Source organism: Puma concolor, chromosome A1, assembly GCF_028749965.1.
Source record: "Puma concolor isolate L17-30 chromosome A1, mPumCon1.1.hap2, whole genome shotgun sequence".
NCBI classification, from domain to species: domain Eukaryota; kingdom Metazoa; phylum Chordata; class Mammalia; order Carnivora; family Felidae; genus Puma; species Puma concolor.
The window spans coordinates 70,399,167-70,420,696 of record NC_141667.1 but is presented as its reverse complement, the minus strand read 5'-3'; the positions used below and the strand labels follow the sequence as shown (position 1 = coordinate 70,420,696).

At 37.7% G+C, this 21,530-nt stretch overlaps 1 protein-coding gene across 2 annotated transcripts in view; it reads left to right on the top strand.

Annotated features, from left to right (window-relative positions):
- The window catches only part of MAN2A1 (mannosidase alpha class 2A member 1), a 168,484-nt gene that overhangs the window by 122,950 nt on the left and 24,004 nt on the right, over positions 1 to 21,530 (top strand). For both annotated transcript variants that reach the window (XM_086685499.1, XM_025924111.2), the window contains 3 exons: positions 623 to 737; positions 15,909 to 16,042; positions 19,083 to 19,224. In XM_086685499.1, coding sequence (XP_086541625.1) covers positions 623 to 737; positions 15,909 to 16,042; positions 19,083 to 19,224 — 391 coding nt within the window. The remainder of the gene's footprint in view (positions 1 to 622; positions 738 to 15,908; positions 16,043 to 19,082; positions 19,225 to 21,530) is intronic.

Here is a 21,530-nt window from a genome sequence, read left to right as displayed (position 1 = left end):
AGTTTTTTCTTGACACTAGATTCTAAATAATGAAAACTAAACCAGTGGTTGCCATAGTTTTTTCAAGTTTGTAAATTTGCGTTATATTCTGCTAGCTTTTCCTAGTGAAAGGGCAGTATGTTTTATAGAGTAGTAAACCTAACTGTGATTACATGGTGTTTGTGAATCCTGCTTTCTGTTTGCTTAGATGACTCCCTGTGGCCATCCTTACCACCTGTCCTGACCCCTGAACATTAGGGGCCATGGTTCTAATAAATGTTTGCCTGGGAAAATGTCAGTGCTGTAGAATGAGTGGTATTTCTAATAAATCACCAATGGACAATATAGAAGGATTTTAATTAGAAATTTTTATAGCTGGGAGGGAATGTTTGTAGATCATCTAGGCCAATCAGGTTGTAAACATTTTTATTATTTTCTGTTTTTAGTACTTTTTATGTAAGGAAAAACCTTATAGTAAAGTTTTATAGTTTGTGCATATTCTGATACCTTGTAAGGTTTGCTTTTCACTTGAAATTGCAGATTATCAGGTGTTAAGTATTTGCCATTTTGGAAATTATAATAAACATTTCTTCGAAAAGTTAAAAGCCAAAATTTTTTCTTAAAAATGTCATTTCCTCCTCAGCCTTATGTTTACACAACACTACCCTTTGTCAGAGTGCAACATGGAAGGTTTTATTCGGACGTGACTTGCTTTTTTGAACGTGTTATCCATAGAGTCCGACTGTACAACATACAGGGTAAGAAAACAGAGAAGCAAAATTGTGAAACATGTGTACTGGTTCTTGAGTTTTGTTTGTCGTTTTTAATCAATTAGCAAGTGGTTTCTGAAGATATAATCTTTCTAAATTTGCCATCATTCTTATTGTGTGTTTTAAAAATATAATACTTCCCTTTGATAATCAAAAATGGTAAATCTTTTAACTCTCTGCATCTACATATTCTTTTTTCCTGTGTATCTTTTCTATCATAATATGTGTCCCAGCCATGAGTTCATTAATTGGAAACTTTATTTCTAAGATCTAAAAAATGTTATTTTTGTTTTATTTTACAAAATGGAAATTATATCAAACATGGCTTTCAGTTAGTGGATCACTGACTGCCTCTGACATACACACACATCCCACATATGGTCTGCCTTAAATATGGAAGGTATTGCAATAGCAGGTATTACTGGAATTTAACTTTCTTTTAAGAAAAATGTTCATTACTAGTTCTTTTTATTCACAACTCTTTAGCTGGTAGAGTATAAAATCAGGTGATTGTTTATTGCTTTTAGGACAGTACTGAATAGCGTCTTTATCAACCAAGCAATAGTAAGTGGGCTTCTAATCCTTTTAGGGACTTAACCACGGGCATTGGCACTGGTCCTTCCCTAGGATTTGGGTGTAGCTATGATTCCCAGATAATCTCAATAAGAGTTGCACATTTATGTTGGTTGATGTTGAATTCACCAGTTTTAGAATGGAGTACTTTTCTAACCACAAATGTAATCCTAATAACCAGACCACTAACCATGGTATCAACTGTCTTAGAAAAGGACCTCATAAAAATGCCACTTTAGGTGTTTCTTTGCTATTAGCTATGCTGAAAAAGCTAGGAAAGGAAAAATTGTTTCCCTGAATCTTTTTTTTTTTTAATGTTTATTTATATTTTTTGAGAAAGAGAGTGTGAGCGGAGGACAGGCAGAGAGAGAGGAGACACAGAATCTGAAGCAGGCTCCAGGCTCTGAGCTGTCAGCCCAGAGCCTGACGTGGGGCTCGAACTCAGGAACAGTGAGATCATGACCTGAGCAGAAGAAGTCAGATGCTTAACCAACTGAGCTGCCCAGGCACCCCTCCCTGAGTCTTTATACCAGTAAATAATAAAGCATTTTTTTTTTTCATTTTTTTTCAACGTTTTTTTTAATTTACTTTTGGGACAGAGAGAGACAGAGCATGAACGGGGGAGGGTCAGAGAGAGGGAGACACAGAATCGGAAGCAGGCTCCAGGCTCCGAGCCATCAGCCCAGAGCCTGACGCGGGGCTCGAACTCACAGACCGCGAGATCGTGACCTGGCTGAAGTCGGACGCTTAACCGACTGCGCCACCCAGGCGCCCCAATAATAAAGCATTTTAAAGCTAATGATAAAATATATGGACACGCACTGTTTACTTTTTAGGTAATGTGGGGAAGCAAAGGGTACTTTGTTCAGGGAATGTTCGCTTTGCTACCTGTAATAAAGTTCATAGTTCTGAAGTAATCTTTTATTGAGTTTTCTCAGCTCTCTAGTAAGTCACAGTCTTTTTGCCCCATCCCTTTCTACTCTTAAAAACAATTTTTTTTAATGCTTATTTATTTTTGAGAGAGAGAGAGAGAATGAGCATGAGCAGGGGAGAGGTGGAGAGGGAGACACAGAATCTGAAGCAGGCTCCAGGCTCCAACTGTCAGCACAGAGCCTGACACAGGGCTTGAACCCACAAACCATGAGATCATGACCCGAGCTGAAGTCAGGGGCTTAACCAACTGAGCCACCAGGTGCCCCAAGGGCAACTCTACTCTTGCATAAGCTATTGTTCAACATCTCTGAGAGCTCTAAAATTACACTTTCAGCTATGACCAAAGGTGTCATTGTATGGGTGAAAATGGCATCATCACACAGATCTGCTTATCTGCTTTTAGATTTGCTTACAACTGTTGCTTTTAATGGAAAATGTCTTCCTTGAGTACAACATAGCACCCACTGTGGCACAGACCTGTTTACCAAGTGTGGTTCAGCATTGGTTTTCATCAGTTAATACTTAGGGATAGCTGTGTCTCAGAGTTAATGCTGAAGCAGCTCACCAGAGAATTCCAACTTCTCAATCAAGTATATTTGCCTAATTGCTTTTGCTTTTCTTTAATTGAGTCAGTCACCGTCACTGCAGCTTCACAGTTTTTGCAGGTTGTCCAGGGGATCTAGATCTCATCACAGAGGATGGTTTCTGTAAATTAAAGGGCCCTCTTTGGCTACTGAGACCATAAGCTTAGTTTGCCATCATATCCCAGTGGTTGATTTGGAAATTAATAGGCTCTGACTTGTCTGTTTACTCATTCCAACAAACATGTATTTATCAGACCCTAAATCCCTTTCTTTTCTCCTCTTCCTTTCTTCCCTCCTGAGTAGTCCAAAATGCCCAGTGGCGGCTGATTCATAGCCCCTTAGCAGAACCAGGAACCACCAAGATTTAGCTGATTCCCAGCCCTCCAAGGTGACAGTGCCGGCTCTCTGATTAGTCAGTTAAGAAACAGAAGTTTTTCTCAACTGGGCACTTGGAATACTAACATAACAAAAAATAATAAAAAAAAAAAAATAAGAACACAGACCTCAGATTGCCTCTGGATGTGACAGTGGGTGGAATAAACAGGCTGAAGCATTTGTATTAGATTTTTGTAGCTTGAGAGCAGAAAGCTTCAGAAGTTTGTGGGAAATGACAGATAAATACGTTAGGTATAATGTGAAGTTAACTTAGAGTGCTTTTCCAGATGAGTTTTACTGTTCTTGCCTGGATTGAACCTGAAACCAGCGTATGTAACTATTCGAAGTGACATAGCAATCTTTCTTTTTGCTCTCTCAAGCCCAGAGCATTTATTTTTTTTTTTTTTCCCAACATGAAAGTACTTGGTGGGAGATGAAGATACCAGCTCACCTGAAAGGCTTTCATCCAAAATATACATCCTTCTAATGTCCGTATCTCAGCCTCTCTCAACAAATCTCCTTCTTGGAAAAAAAATAAGCCTAGGTGTGGAGAGAGCCTTTTTTCAGTGGCCTTCTTGACCCACGTCGTCTGTCCTTTGTGTGAAGGGTCGGGTTGTTGGCATCCTGGTTCATTGGGTTTTAATTAAATCACTAATCGAAACCTAAGGAAGAGATGTGAAGTCTTCAGGGTGTTTGGATCTCAGGGAGTTCAAAGTGCCTGAAAGGGGTCTGGTAACGCCACACCAAAAAAGCAATACTAAGAAATATTTGAAAGTTCTTTGGTGTTTTGAACTTTGGCCTCACAGCGCCTGGGTGATTGATCAAAATACATGCAAAGAAAACGTCAGCCAGTTTCCATGCTTTTGTAGATCAGCTTTTGTTTAATATTTCTTAAAATAACAAAAATACCTACTTTCAAGTTTAACTTATTAATCTATCTTTGGATATATGCTAATTTTGCCCCCATTAAACTGACCAGATGTAGTTTATTTGGATGAGTATTAATGAATAGAGCCTGTTTGTTGTTAGTACCAAATTTATGAGCCAGAAAAAAAAAATGGGGTTTGGGGGAGAGAAACTATTAATATTTTATGATTAGATACTATAATTGTGTTAGGTTACTAAACCATTAATTATGCAGAAGATTTTATTCTCAGCAATAAGTGTAAAGAAACAAAGAGTTGATATTATGAATTATCTATCTTTATTGAATGTCTGTTTGTATTAAATCCTTCAAATTTGGTTTATTTGAAATATTCTTTTAAAAAACTAAAGTAATGCAATCCTGATAAAATATCCTTAAATTCCTCAATCTCTGTTTTAGTTGCACTTTGACCCTTTTCTCCTCAAAGTAACTTTTGGCCCAAATTAAGCTTTAAGAGAAAACAAAATGAGCAATAAATCAAACAGCACTTCCAAATTATAAAAACCATGTGGTCATTACTGATTTCACAACAAACTGAGTTGGAAGGCATGGGTTCAACCAACTTTGTTTCTTTTCTTGGTTTTATATTTAAGTTTTAGTTTCTCTATTTGCGTTCTCTACAGGTTCTGAAAATGGTAGGAGGTACAGTGCAGCTTAAAGTTCTCTCTTAACATCATTTAAACTATCGAAAAACACAGTGTGTTTCTTTTCATTATTGTTCAGACATTACATTCAAAAAGGTTCAAGAAATAATAAATTAGAGGAAATCTTGTGCTCACTAGCGTTAAAAGCTCTACAAGATCAGAGAGATTTGAGAGATTGCTGATGAAACATAATGCTTTGCCTTTTATCAGGTTAAGTAAGAAATCCATTTGGTAGCACCCATAATTTAATGAAATGCCCTTTTGGAGCCTTTTTTTTTCCCCCAAAGATTATTTAGTTGGTAGAAAATAACATTTTTCTGGCGGAAAATGTGGGAGAAGTGAGGATTAATTTTTCTTGTACTGTAATCATCTTCCATTCAATTGAAACTTTAAGTGTTACTAAATAGACTACTTTAGCTTTTTTTGTTAATCTTGAATTGGAAGATAGAATGTGATACAAGCAGAAGTCCCTGTATCCCCTCATGTTATATTTGATATTGTGCCATCACAATAAGCACATACCTTGCGGTGGCATAATGATCAATAAGTGACATTTGATAGCTGTGGCTTCATTTGTCTTCAGAGCTGTAATTATTAGACTTTGGTGCCCTAGTTTTCTGACATCAACAGCTACTTTGAAGAATTAGGTTGCTATGGGTTACCAATGTGTCATGTACATTTTCACTAGCACAATGTTCAGGTTCCAGATCTGTTACAATATATACCTCCAAGCTTCCCCCCCCCCCCCCCCCCAGGGACTACGTTCTCCTAGGCAGGTGTTTGTGAGTGAGTGAGTATGTGTATAAACCATGTTTCAACCCTTAGGAGAAATATCATAAATGCAATACTCTGGCCTATTTTCCACCAACATATTATAAAAGTACTATATGTAATGGATCTTACTAAAAGAAAGCAAGTAGCCTGGAGGTAAAATGTAATGAACTGCCATCAAGAAGTATGGAAGAAAAGACTTTCCTTTGGCTGAAATGACTGAATAATTTCCTTGCCTGGGCACATTTAGCAATCGCAAAGAGGTTGCTTAGTTTTTCTGTTTTGAATATATAGCCGAAATGGAGTCATAACATGACCCTTGACTTTTAGAGAGTCAAAGTGAACTTCATCTAGTTAAACACATAAGAGAATCACCTTGGGAATTAGAGATCTGAATCTTTACTTGTACCTTTAAGCCAACTAGGGTGACCTTGAGTTCGTCCTTCAATTTCTCATGCACTCAATTTCTTAAATTATAGAAAGACGACATGGTCAAGTAGGTGTAACTATTAAGGAGTCTTCACAAAACTTGGTATCACATAAAGTCTCTCTTGTTCATAACTCCCTGCTCCTAAATTCATCTTCTAAGGATGTTTGAATCTGGGCCTCCTATCCCTGGAGTCCTCCTACTTGTAAACAAGGTCTCAGAGCTTCACTGAAGTTGTTTTTATTTCCATAAAAAGATTCATGAGGATATTAAAATGGTTTGTAATCAATCTCTCATATTTTTTTCCCCAGGACTATGTTCCATATTTAGTTTGATTTAAGAGTAAAAAGCATTAAGTAAGTTATGGCTAGGCAGACTTAGGTAATTAAAACATTTCTGGAATACCATAATGTGCAATTGACTGCTAAAGATTTTTTTTCTGTTAATTGGAACTTTTAAAAATTGAAATAAGTAGCTATGTGTCGAATCTGATTATTCCCTACAGGCATGAAAGAGAAGGTTATTTTAAGGGACTATAAGCACATTCTGGTTACACAAATTCAGAACTCAGAGGTTATCTTGGGGGCTGTTTGACAGCAGCTGCTGTGTTGAAGCCATAGCTTCTTAGCAGGGAAGCATCATCCCCCACAAATATGTGTCGTACTAAACTCAGATCAAGGGTGTGGCGATGGGAAACGTAGGAGAGGTGTGATGGTTAAGAGCTCAGACTCCAGAGTCAACACACCTGTGTGTCATTTCCAGCTCCCATCCCAGTTCTGCTGCTTACCAGCTGTTTCACCTTGTGCAGGTTTTTACAGTCCTTGGTTTTGGCATCTTGAAAATGGTAGCAATAATAGAGTCTACCTCATAAGAGTGTTGGAGGATTAACTGAGTTAATATACATAAAGCCTGGCCCCTACTAAGTATTATATCTCCTGAAGAGGATGTGCAGGCCAGATGAGTAAAGGTGTAAGTGTTACAATAGAGAGTAGCCATTGAGGATTGGGGGTGTTGGGGAAGAATTGATAAAGCGAGGTGTTGAGATGCCAGATCTTGGAGAAATGTCACTTAAATAGGCAGAAAGGAGTAAAAGAACATTACAAAGTGTGAGGTGGGATTGTATCAATCAGACACCCTTGTTCCTGTAAGAATTTGAAAATCTTGGGGCACCTGGGTGGCTCAGTAGGTTAAGCACCTGACTTTGGCTCAGATCATGATCTCATTGTTCGTGGGTTCAAGCCCCACATCCGGCTCTGTGTTGACAGCTCAGAGCCTGAAGCCTGCTTCAGATTCTGTGTCTCCCTCTCTCTCTGCTCCTCCCCCATTCATACTCTGTCTCTCTCTGTCTCAAAAAAATAAACATTAAGAAATTTTTTTTTAAAATCTCTGTATTACATATATTTAAACTGATATCTAGTTTTTCTTTATACATTTAAAAAATTGCAAAGGATGTTTTTCCTGGAATATAATCAATATTGACATTTAAAAATAAACATATCCAGTGAGTTGCAATTTGATACCAAATCATGCATTTTTAAAAAGGCCTGAATAAGATCTTTTTTTTTTTAAGTTTTTTATTTGAGAGAGAGACAGAGAGAGCACAAGCAGGGGAAAGGGAAAGAGAGAGAGAGAGAATCTTAAGCAGGCTCTACCCTCAGCACAGAGCCCTACATGAGGCTTGATTTCATGATGGTGAGATCATGGCCTGAGCTGAAGTCAAGACTTAACCAACGGAGCCACCCAGGCTCCCCAAGACCATCTTTTAAAGTCAAATTTCACATCCGTATTTTCTCCTTGAACTCATATTTCTATTCTACTTCCTCACAGAAATTTAGCTTAAAGTAATATTCTTATGCTTGAGTCTTGTTATTGGTTAACCTTTCGTTACTCTTATAAAAGAAATATGTATGTATATATGTGTCTCTATTTAAATTTAAAATTTCTGTTATCCTAAAAGAATTAAATATGATGTGCATTGAGTTGTAAAAATTATTAATAGTATACAGTTGATCAAAAACAATCTCTATATATTACCAATTTGTCATTTATTTCATGAACTTTAATGGAAGCCTTTCAGTGAGATAAATTATACATTTTGTATCCCCATATATTCATGTGTCCATTGGTGAATGTTACGTATTGCCAGAATGAGATAGGTTTCAGCATCGATTTTTTTACTAATTTTTATTTTTATAAGTGTAGGGCAAAGGAATGATGTTACTACCATAAATAAGTAGGTGGCAATAGAAGGAATCTTATAGGAATGCCATTCAGTCCTTTGAACTCTTTATGAGTTAGATTCCATAAATCACAGAGTGGTCTATGTCAAACATAAGTTTCAGTTGATTATTTTTAATGATCTGCCTGGCAACTTGATTAGATACCCCTTCAATTTTGTTGAAAGCAAACAATTGAAAGTCACATGTTTTGGAAAAATATTTGTTACTCAGCCATTGAAGTTCAACCAGACACCAGTATTTCACGTTGTGTCTGTCCAGTGCCCACTGGAGTTAGGGTGAGTGAGAGCTATGCTATTGCTTCTTTTTTGGTAAGTTGGGAGAAGGGATGGTGAAAATGTAGTTTTAAAGACAAAAACAAAAACAAGGAAGAACCTCTTGCCTCAACAGCAAGATCAGCTTGAGAAATGAGAGTGTACAGAATCTAGCCTTCCTGACTAATGGAGCCTTGGAAAGGAGCAAATCGAGGAGAACAGAAAGTAGGCAAGTTCAGAGTGGCTGTCAGTGTGGAGGATATTCAAACGGATCATTGTGATTATTCCAGCATTCTTCCCTCACTTGTCCTAGACCAGGCCAAGTGTGGATCATGGGGAACGGAATAGGAAAGCTTCAGTGTTGTGAGCTGTTTTATTCACCTCCTATGGAAGGGCTTTAGTTAGAGCTTGCCTGTTTGGGATTCTAAAAAATGTTACTGATGTAGATGTTGTGTTCCCTCCAAGACAGAGCTTCAAAAAAAAAAAAAAAATCTGTCATTTCTTAAAATCAGTGTGTGTTAGGGAAAAAAAAAAAAGCTTCCAGTTTTATTGTGTATTCTTTCTGTCATTAGGTCTTCAAGTATATTGTAGTTAATTGGTGTCATTTTTAACCAAAATTTGCAATCCATGGAATCAAAATGCTATATACCTTTCCTGTTATACATTTACTTTTGTGTCATTGTGAGAATTTCTGCAATGAAAAGCATAAAATATGTAGACTAGTGCCAAGCGCATAATAAGTTGATCAATAAGTAGTAGTAGTAGTTATTTATATAGTGCTTTAGAAATAAAACAAAGTAGTGCATCACCATTTTCTTAAATTCAAGACTTGGAATGGAATTTACTCAAATTTATATTCATGAAAGCAGATGTTAAAATTTTCACTTGTGGAGAAATAATCAATGTGAACATTTACAGACCTGGAAATCAGCAAGTACCTCAGAGGATAAATTAGATCTCACAATGGCTGGTAAGTTGAATAAGTCAACATGGAGAAAAAGGTCATCCAGTTGTGGGAGTTATTACCATTTTTATTCTTGGTACTTTCAAATGTGAGTACGGTTTTTAAAAATGATAATATTTACTTTTTAGAAAACAGCATCTCCATATTGACCTACTGAATTTATCATTGTTGCAAGACTTGTCATTAAAGTTTATGTTTTGAACTAAGCAGTGTGTGTTAATAACCATGAGTGTCAGCTCCTGGTTAAGTTGGATAAGTTCACAAAAACAATGTCACAAAAGTAAATACATAATGGGAAAGGTATTTTTATATTTTTGATGATTTAAATATAGCAAAAAAGATACTAAATAATCCCAAAATTGGAGGGGAAATACGCCCTGGTTTTTCATGGCAGCTTTTTTTGTTAGCTGTCATTATTGTTACCATTGTCCTACTTTGGCTATGAAGTGACAACTCAGTCACCCCCTCTGCTCAGACACGGATTCAAGAAAAAGGAATGAGGACAGCAATTTGATATCAAGGTTGCATTTGTGCCCAAGAATCTATATTTTAAGGATACTCACTGAAGACCTTCTTTGAAACTTAGATGCATTTTTTGAGGATTTACTTTGTATGATTTCATATCTATGTCAAATTCAGTTAAATACCTCTCCTGGGTTCTCATCTTTACTTTTCATTTTCTTAGATGGGTGTGGGTCATTATTATTCCATCTTGTTGTAAGGACTTGTCCTAATCACACATTCAGCATCACTAAGAAGATACCGAATTTTTGCCAAGTGTGAGACAGGTTCTGTTTTGCCCTTTCTCCCAGGCTGCTCCCTTCTACTCCTATAACCACTGGAGTATGGTGAGTGATGTCCGATTTCTAAGGTATACGCCTTGGAAAGGTACAGTTTCCATTTCAAAACTGCTAGAATAAGGTGATTGGGTTGGTGGAGAGGATTGGACCAACTCCGACATTTTGCAGGTCAACGTTAATTTCACCTGTCCAGATAGGTTTTGTACTGATCTGATGGTGAAGAGAGGAAACTGTGTGAGACAATTAGGCCTAGAATTCTCCAAAGGCCATCAGCTGCTGGTGCCACGGCCCCAGGCTCACCATCTGCATTTCTCAGTCACTTACCCCCTCCACCCCCCACCCCCACGACATTTCCTTCTACCTCTTTCACCCACAAAGGATGTGTCAGAGGTGCCTTTCAGTGTTTCTATCCACACAGGAAGGAGTACCCTTCTCAGTTTTGTTAAGACTGGTGCTTAGCAACAAAATCAAAAGGTGATGCCTCCCTACTTTGACCCCTTGCCTACTCAGTTTCATCTTTTTCCCTCCCTTCTTAGAAAATAATCATCTTTTAAAAATGCTTAAGGGGCACCTGGGTGACTTAGTCGGTTAAGCGTCTGATTTTGGCTCAGGTAATGATCTCATAGTTCATGAGTTCAAGCCCCAAGTCTTGCTCTGTGCTGGCTTGGAGCCTGCAACCTGCTTTGGATTCTGTATCTCCCTCTTTCTCTGCCCCTCCTCTGCTTGTCCTCTATCTCTATTATTTTGTATTATTTTTATTTTATATGTCTTTCAAAAATAAATAAACATTTAAAACAAATAAAAATGCTTAAAATTCTATGTATACAAGTAATGTATATGCGTACTCTTTTCACAAAAATTTCACACATTATAGTGTATCAGGTGAAATATTTCTGGAATCTTGTGTGGCCCGTATCCTCTACTCAAGAGGTAATCCAGATACCTGTGCATGCGCACACGCTCTCTGTCTCTCTCTCTCATATGCATGCATACAAGCACACACACATACATTTGCCCACCTGTAGAAAGATAATACTGTGTCTGTTCTTAGCATGAAGTTCATCGCAGTGTACAAGTGCAGCATTCACTTTCTGCATCAGATCTTTCTATACTAGGGCAGAGAGCCACCTCATTCTTTCCGTTTGCTACAGAACATTCCCTAACATGATTGTTCCGGTTTTGTTGTTCATTTGCCTGTTGATGAACATACAGCGTATTTTCCGAGGATTTTGCCATTGGCAGCAGTGCACAGTGAATGCACTTGGGCTTGTCGTTAGTGTTATCTTAGGTAGATAAGTGAGATCATAGTGTCTTTAATTCATATGTGTTACTTTATTGGCCTCTAAAGTGACTATGACATTTAACAAAAGATTTTAGATGGTTTTAAAGAAGTTTTATATTCTGGCAAGCCTGTCACCCTATTTTCATTATTTTTTATTTTATTTGTATTAATTATTCTGTTACTAATTTATTTTACTCAGGTGGCACTTGCAGGATATCAGATCCCAGGTCAGTACCCTCTCCCCTTCTTAAAAAATAATCTGGAGTTCTCCTTTCTACTTAGAGTCAGAGCAAAGCTGCTCTAATCTGGTCCCAAAGCAACTTCAACTTTGTCCAGTGGTGAGTTTGCTGGTGAGACATGGTGGCTGAGAGGCTTAGTGCCGCTTCTGTCCACCTTGTGATCAGGAGCAAGGAATTTCCAAGTAGGCTTAGGGTCAGGATTGAATGAGTTATCACATGTGAAGTATATGGTACATAGTAAGCATTCGGTCATTGTTGGCTGGTTCTTGTACATGGCTGTTATCCTTCACTCAGCAACACTTACTGTGTACCTGGGAGCATAAAGATAAAGAAGACATAGTCTCTGTGCTTCAGGAGTTTACATTGTAACATGCATGTGTTTGCTCAAAATTAAAGTACTTATTCCCTTATCTTTCTGGCTAAACTCTGTCCATGGCATAGTTTGCTTTCCTCTTATGTCAGCTGATTTCTACATGATGAGGGACTGCCTATCACATCTTAACAAATTCTATTTAATGGTGATTCTGCATCTGCTACATTCCCAAGATGTCGTTAACACCTGGAATGCAAAGATGGTGTGTAAAACAATCTGTAAGAAGGTCACAGGCACTAGGGAGGGGAAAAAAGAAAAAAAACTTCAGGGTCCTGAAAGACTCTTTCGGCCTCTCTACTACAGCTTTCCGCCCGTGGACTTGCTCTATTCTTTTTGTTTGTTTATTGTTTTTGAGAGAGAGAAAGAGCATGTATGTGCACATAAGTGTGGGGAGGGGCAAAAAGTGAGGGAGACAGAGGATCCAAAGTGGGCTCTGCACTGACAGCAGTGAGTCTGACGCTGGGCTCGAACTCAAACCATGAGATCATGACCTGAGCCTAAGCAGGATGCTTAAACTGAGCCAACCAGGTGCCCCAACTTGCTCTATTCTTACCTGGCATTACCTGTGTTAAGAAAGATAAACAGTCTCCATTCTCTCTTTCCAGGGGGCAGAGTGTAAGGTGTTAGCAGCAAGGAGGTACTTCCTTCTTTTTGTCAAAACCTGGGAATGGCATCCCCCAGCCCCACCCCTTTGGACTACCCTTGTTAAATAGGGGCTGTTTTCATTCCCAGGATTGAAGAAAACCCAGAGGGGCTTAGAAATTCCTGGCCATGCGCAGGTGGAACCACTTTGGTAAAAGTACCTTTTGCTGCCACATACTGCAAAGATTGTGCAGACCACTGAAACCACTGGGTTTATACCTGTGCCTTCCAGAGAGTTCTCCCCTCAATCCCGTGAGCTTCTTTGGGAATGGCACACCTTAGGGAGCTCTCGACACAGGATAGGATAAGTTATCTCTCTCACACAGATTCTTCTTTAAAAAGTAACACATTCTCATTGGTAACTCAGGGATACCTCTTGCTTTTATTACCATTACAAAATTTATTTGCTTTATTCATAATAAGTATATTAAGTTTGATCTTATTCTGTCCTGGTGCAGAATTTAAATTAATGTCTTGCTGAAGTGTGAATGGACATCGAGGCTCCTTTTAAAGGATCTTTAAGCAGTTGTTGCCACAACAGGATCTGAGCATAATACTGAGCTTAAGAAAGATGATTTTCTCAACAGAAATAATTTATTATTGCTAGAGGTAATATGAAATTATTAATTTTTTTTTCTTGAAGCATGTTTTTTGTATATGTTTTCCAGAGATAAATGACTTGAAATTAATGACACTCTTCTTTGTTAAGATTTTCTTTCATTTCATGTAGTCTGTTGACCCCTGAGACAATATCAGTCTACACAGGAGAAAGCATAACGCAATGCTGAAAATCCTACGAGTGCTTCCAGTAGATTAGAGTTTACTTGTCCTTTGGTGTTCTCCCCAATGCTGCATGGGGGACTTCATCCCTCGTGTTGCATTTTGTGTTTTGGCCATCTTTGGTTCATTTGTAGAAGCTTATCTGTTAAAATTCCATGTACATTTCACTGGTTTTGAAAAATGTTCTTTAATGTAAACCTACTAAAAGGAAAGTTTGCTTAGAAAGTAATACATTTCCGGGTCATCTGGGTGGCTCAGTCAGTTAGGCATCTGACTCTTGATTTCGGCTCATATCATGACCTCACAATTCATGGATTGAGCCCCGCTTGGGCTTAAGAATAAAGTAATGCATTTCCTACTTCAGAGAAGTTCTATCATCAATGTATGTGATTTTTTTTTTCTTTTAACTTCCCAATACTAGTGAAGCTGTTTGGATCAGCTAGCTATATTGGCAGGTTCTTCTCATAATTCTTGGAAGGAAAGATATGTGTATCTTTCTAACTGGGAAGAGGTTAGTGGTTCAGACTATGGCAGAAGGGGAAAAGGCTACCTCCTTCCCTCACTCATGGAGGTCCTACTGTTCATCACAGCCTTATGAACGGAGTAAGGATCTGAAAGCATCTGTGACTGAGGTCGTTGAGTTGCAAGAGTGACATCTACCAGAAAAGAACTTATATGAGAATTCTGAAAATTCTGTTGACGGGGGCAGGGTGTGGGGGCACTTCAGCCCATTCAGTATTGTCACTGTATTATTATTTACGTTTTCCAGTTTCCAGTGTACTTCTCACATAAACCTTTAGTGCCTGGGCTGCCTGCATTTACATTCTTTTCCACAAATCCCACAGATTCAAACTTCCTTTCTTTAACTGTTTGCTTGTACCTTCACTGAGCCCGGGGGATTCTTTTCGGCTCCCAGCAAAAGTCCTCCTTGCTCCCTTCTTCTGTGCGCCATTTTTCCTTACACAGCCCTCTTTGTTTAAGGAGTGTACTGGTTATTAGCACACCATGGGAGATTGTGTGTGAGGAGTAGGCAGTGGTGGGGAATAATTAAAACTGCAGGTAAATGTCCAGGATTCTTGGAACCTTAAAAACCTTACACTGTATGAAATAGGATAGGACCAACCTTTCTTCTTTTGATTGCTTGCTTTCCTGATAGCTGTCTTTCTCAGAAGATCCTGTATCTCCTCTACATACTCAGTCTGTATGAAGAGTGTTGGATCTCTTTGTAACTCACCTCTCCATCTCTAAAATAGACCCAGTGCTTCACTAAGGGCAAGTAGGTATAGTTAGGGTAGCATGACAGATAGAAATTAGTGAACAGTTTAGGCTTATCCAAGAAAATAAATGCTTGATACATCTGGGACTTTTTCAAGCTGTCCTCTGCTTTATATAGCAAAGGGCAAAATGAATCACTCCATAACAAGGGGTCCTAAGAGATACCAAACTCAATTAAAATTGATTTAACTTCTGGGGAGCTCTCCAGATTATACTCCACAAATACTAATATGGTAATATCGCTTTCAGCCATAAATCATCTCCTTGGATCTCTTGTCTCTTTTCCTAGATTATAGATCATGGGCAATAATAGACTGTCTCTTGAACCAACAGAGTGTAAATTTCTGCTTCTAATTTCCAGTGTGTAAGGTGAATGGTGAAGAAAAAGGCTTGCATGGCTCTGTTGGGGAATGGCAGTGCAGATGACAGGTGGACTGGCCTGTAGCAGAGCTGACCTTTACTCGTTTAATGTCCTCTTTCCCCTGCAGAACTCTTTGGAGAATCATTTGCATGTTACATTTCATCTGCATTTATCTCATCCCAGCCTCTTCGTCCTTCTGTTGAGTTAACATGTGCCCCGGAGTGATTGTTTTCTACCATCTGACAATTAAAAAAAAAAAAAAAAAAGAGGCGGGGGAGGTGGGGAAAGGTGAATGGCAACACATTTAGCATGAAAGATGGTAAAGATAATAACAGAAAAGAGGAAAAAGTGTGTAACTTTGCAAGGAGTTCTATACAGCATATTTAAGAAAAGCAGAGCAATTAGGGTACCTTGGTGACTCAGTTGGTTAAACATCTACATCTTGACTTTGACTCAGGTCATAATCTCACATTTTGTGAGTTTGAGCCCTGTGTTGGGCTCTACGCTGACAACATAGAGCCTGCTTGGGGTTCTGTTTCTTTCCCTTTCTCTCTTCCTCAGCCCTGCTGGCTCTCTCTCTCTCTCTCTCTCTCTCTCTCTCTCTGTCTCTCTCTGTCTCTGTCTCTTTCTCAAAGTATAACTTAAAAATGTTTTTTTTCTTTTTAAAAAGAGAAGTGGAGCAATAAACTTCTATTAAGGTACATATTCTTTTAAATTTAGGAATAGATGGACAGTCTGTGGAAGTTTCCAATATTGTGGACATCCGAAAAGAACATAACCGTGAGATTGCAATGAGAATTTCTTCTAGCATCAACAGCCAAAACAGATTTTATACTGACCTGAATGGATACCAGGTAATTTTCCTTTAAAATCTGTAAGTAATGGCTATGTTAGTGTGTAACTTTTATATATGGTAATAGGGCAGTTGATTTTGGGTACTTCAAAAATGCTTAAGTTTAAAAATTATTTTCAAAATAAAACTGAATTTTAACAGGTACTCTAGGTTCCTTATTCAATCAGATTTCCAAAGTTAAAACAAATATTTGAGGGATTGGTTTGTAGAACATCCGATTGGAAGGGTGTATTTTCTCAAAGGAAGATTTGGTGACCATTTGCATGTTAATTCCCTTGATGCCAAACTGTATATAAATTTGTCTAATAGAAAGGAAGCATAATCAGGGGTTGAAGAAGTGTGTATTTTTCCCCTCATAAGGAAATGGTCTGTGCATATTTAACTTATTACATATATACTTTAAAAAAAAAATTTAGGTTTATTTATTTATTTCGAGAGAGAGGAGAGAGAGAGTGGCAGGGAGAGAAAGAATCCCAAATAGGCTTCACACTGTCAGCACTGAGCCTGACGCGGGGCTCAAACTCATGAACCGTGAGATCATGACCCGAGTCAAAATCAACAGTCAGACACTTAACCAACTAAGCCATACAGACACACCAAATACATGTATACTTTTAAATGTATAATGTATTAATGATCTCTTTTAAATTTCATGAGAACTCTTCCCCTCTTTTTATCAATAATGTATATATGTTCACCTTAATACACACGCATATGTGTACATGGACACACAAATACAAACATGTATCTATTGAGAAATGTGAGTAGGTATGTATTTAATCGAAATGTTCACAAAATAGTTTGAAATAGTAATGAGAAGATTGACTAAAAATCTTTTCAGATTGTCAGCTCTCTAATTTAATTGTGCTCTTTTGATTGTTACCTAAATTTCTGTATTCAGAGTGTATGTGTGTGACAACGTATCTTTGAAATAATACTATTAAAAACATTAGCATGTTTTTGAGACAGCATTTTAGAAATTTCTGGCTATGAATAGAAATAATTTCACAACAAATGCTTTTACTTTGTCTGATTTTCAACTGGAATGAGTGAAAGGGATTGTGATAATTTTCTCTTCTACAATTTCCTGCAAAGGTTAAATTTAAACCTTTTTCAAAGCATAAAAATTACATTATACACTTTGAATTTACATGTTAATTCCACCACAGCTGTTTGGTTTTCAAACGAATCCCCGACTTTATGGTGATTCATTTTCCTTGTATACAAAAGAAACTCTTTTCTTAAAATCTTACAGAAGCAATTATTTGTATGTGTGGGTGTCTACATGAATGAAAAAAAAATAGTACAAGTGAATAAAAATGTGAATTTTCTTTTCAAGGATCAAGCATTTGAATACATGGGAAAATATTTCTAAATTTATAACCTAAATATTTCTGCTTTTAAAATAGGCCTATTAAAAAAACAGACTTCAAAAAAAAACAAAAACATTTTTTAGGCCTCAGAAAGAATTGTACTTGGGCAAAACTAGAAATCTAGACCCACAGGTAGGGAGTGAGAGTGACAGCCCCAGAGTTCTGACAGATCAAATGTCCTTTTTATGAGAATACAAGTTAATTTGAATGTGAAGATCAGGATTACACAGGAGAAATGGAGAATTCTTTCAAGCTATCCTTTTTTTTTTCCTCCAACTTTTACAGTTGTTTCTCTACAAGTATATTAATTTCCTAGGCCTGTGATACAGATGACCACAAATTGGGTGGATTAAAACAACAGGAATTTACTCTCTCACAGTTCTAGACACCACAAGTCCAAAATCAAGGTGTCCTTAGGGCCACACTCCCTCCAAAGGCTCTGGGGAAGTATGCCTCCTTGACTATTCTAGCTTCTGGTGGCGTCAGGCCATCCTGGGCACCATTGGTTTATAGACACATCCCTCCAATCTCTGCCTCTGCTGTCACAGAGTAGCTATGATGTTCTCTTTGTATCTCTGTATGTGTCCCTGTGTGTCCCAATTTCCCTCTTCGAAGGACGCCAGTCATTGGATTAGAGCCCACCCTAATCCAGGATAACTTGATTATATCTGTAGAGATCTCATTGCAAAATAAAATCACGTTCCCAGGTTCTGGATGGACATGGGTCTGGGGGGACACCATTCAGTACAACCAGTAAGTGAAGGACACACTACAGGGTTTCTGTAAAGATTAGAGATCTTATTTGTGAGATACCCAGTAGTGTGCCTGGTGTTAATTGGCACTCAGTATGTATTAACTATTATGTTAACTTTGTACTTCTTTTTTTCTCGATTGTCATGTCAGACTTTCGTGAGTTTAACAGTAGAGATGTCATTTTTATGGTATGAATAAGATACACCTGATAACTGAGTCCCTGTGTGGTTTGAGTGAGTCTCCTTGACCCCACCCGGCTTAGTGCATTTTCAGTCAAAAAATAAAATAATGTATTTCATGCATTCAGATACTAGACCAAGAAAAATTGAAATTTAGAACTATCTACATTGAAACGAAACAGGAAGAGTAAGCACTGAATAGTTTTTAAATATAAATATGAATTTGATTATTTTAATGTAATATGTTAGAGGATGTGATGAGGGGATCTGTGGTATTTATTAAAACTGATTCAAGAATTTTAAGAGATATTTCTTGAAAGGGGATAGAGAGCTATTATGCTTAGCATTCATTACCAAAGCGGTATGTTAGATTTAGATGAGAAATGAATACTTAATACCTTTATAATTTGTTTTATGCAAATACTGGAAAGCTAGAAGACTTTTGTTAAAGATTTTTATTATGAATTTAAATAGGAATGCCTATTTTTAAAACCAGGATAAGTTCTACCTTTCTCACTTCAGGGTTGTTTTCTAAGATCCTTGTGATTTTTTTTTTTTAATATTGTTTTGAAGAATGTTTTAATTTTCAATTTAGTTCTGTCTTTGAACAAGAAAGGAAGCTATGCTTTTTTCTCTTTGGAAGAAAACTCATCCATAGTCAGTACTAATTTTTTAAATCACATACGTAAATATCACTTGATTTCTTTTTTTTAAAGTGAACTGTTTGGTCTTATAGATTCAGCCTAGAATGACAATGAGCAAATTACCTCTTCAAGCAAATGTCTACCCAATGACAACAATGGCCTATATCCAGGATGCCAAGCATCGCTTGACCTTACTTTCCGCTCAGTCTTTAGGGGTTTCAAGTTTGAAAAGTGGTGCGTATTGTTTGGGTTCTTTTTTGCTCTTTTTTTTTCAGTTCCAAGTGTATAATTTTTCTGTTGGTCATATGTATTAATTATTATCTTCAGACACCAGCCACCTTCTCTTGAGAACAAGAATATTAGTTAATTTTGGGTTTTGTGAAAATAACGTAATGTATATCTTTAATCTTCTGATGAAGAATGAGGGACTTGAAACTCCATGAAACCATTGTTTCTTAAAGATAGTTTATCTCTCCTGATAGCTCGTTCTTTGCACAAGGCTCTGTCACTGTCATAATTGAATGGCTGTGGAAACTCAGACTCCAGAGGTTAAGGAGGAAAGGAGGCAGGGAGAAGAGTTAGAAATTTCCAAGTTAGCCTAAGTGCCCAAGGCAGGAGGTTATAGTCCATACCTAGGTCCTTCCCTGAATCACATCCTTCTAGGGCACTACCACCTGAAAGAAGAAAGAAAGGGAGTTGTAATGATACAGATATGGGGATGAAGAAGTGACAGATACAACTTTAAGGATTCTGTAAAAGAGACAAGATGGAAAGAAAAAATAGTAGACACAGATTAATTTTTATAGAACCTTCTGTTGGAAGGCTGATATCCCTTATAATACATATTTTTAATTGTCCTTTACATGTAGTCAGTTGCTCTTCCTTACATACTAAGACTTGCTAAGACAAATGTCTTAGGAGCCAGGCAGATAATAAAGGAGTGAAGGTGCCTGGTGTACCCTGTGTCACAAACCCACTTTTTATATTAGGCGTATGCATACATTCTGTATGTCCATGCACACACAAAAACATACTACTTCTAATTTTTCTTTGTGGCTTTCATTACACAGAATCATGAGATTATGCCATAAAGACATTACTACCTTTATAAAAATAATAATGGCCTCCCATCAGGGATGTAGTGGGGAGCAGTGGGGCTTCAGTAAACTGGAGCCCACCATTCTCCGTGCACAGTGGGGCAGCCGCTGCTCGGTGGCAGGCCATCATCTCCATGGGGAATGGGGCCCCTTGTTGCCAATTTTTTCTGTGTTTGAGCAACCCAGAAGTCTGGGATTTTATGTGAAGCTGTCCAATCTGTAAATGTTGACTTAGCTTGTTTAAAAATCAAAACATAAAACATCTTTTTGCCAGCTGTGACTCTTAAACCACCCATTTTAAACCTTGCCTTAAGTTCTCAAAGTTGGGCCCTTCAGTAGGGAACTAGACATTAGGACTGGAACAGTCATGGACTAAATCGTTATCCCACTTTCCTGATAAAGATGAGCTGAGAGATAAGGCTCCTCTGCTCCTGCTAGAGACCCCCAGCACCCTGGGGTTTGAATGCCTGCATACATAAAAACAATTTGAGAACAGTCCAGGAGATTTACTAAGTGCCACATACTGTGTAGACTAACATTTGGAGACAGGGAGAAGAGAGAAATTGCCAGGAGATTGATGTACTAATTTGGGTATGAAATGGTCAAACCCTAGATTGCCCCATTGCCTGAGGAGCAAGTTCTAGATCGTTGTGTCCTACAATACATATGGAGGTAGTAATGACGAGAATTCTAACCATCACTGGCAGTTTTATGTACTAGATACCTAAACTCAGAAGAAAGAAACTAAACAGAGTTGGTTTGACTAGGTCAGAATAATAGTTTTTAAAATAGCTTACATATTGCTCTTTTATGCTGAACAGTCATTTAATACTGTAACAAATACGAATGAGTGGATGGATGAATATATATATATTTTTTTAAGTGTATACGACTAGGGCTTTTTTAGTATAAACATATGAATATGGCTCTGGGTAGCTTTTTGGGTTGTTTTGGTTTGGTTTGATTGATTGGTTGATTGATTTATATTAGTTTGTCAACTCATAACCTAACTATTATCTTACAACTTAAACTAGAGGAGATGTGGGATTCTTTCACAGCAAATGAAGGAACCAAATAAGACCCCTTATTGAGCTAGAGGGGAGAGGACAGTTGATGCCACTAACATAATACCAGGGAGGGAAGGAGGGGGTACATGGTGGGTGTCTCCAAATTCTGGCATTTCTTCAGAGAATTGCCACCTTATCAAGTAAGTTAAATTGTATTTCAAATTCTTTTTAGATTCTATGCATCTGTATTTGTCTTAATATTCTCTGTGGATATGTATTTTCTGTGAACCTCATAAACATTTTTTAAATTCCAAATGCTGCCGTTAAAAATTTTAGAGGCCATAATTTACTCTTCAGATTAATTCTTTTTAAATTTCACTTGAATTTTGGGGCGCCTGGGTGGCACAGTTGGTTAAGGTCCGACTTCAGCCAGGTC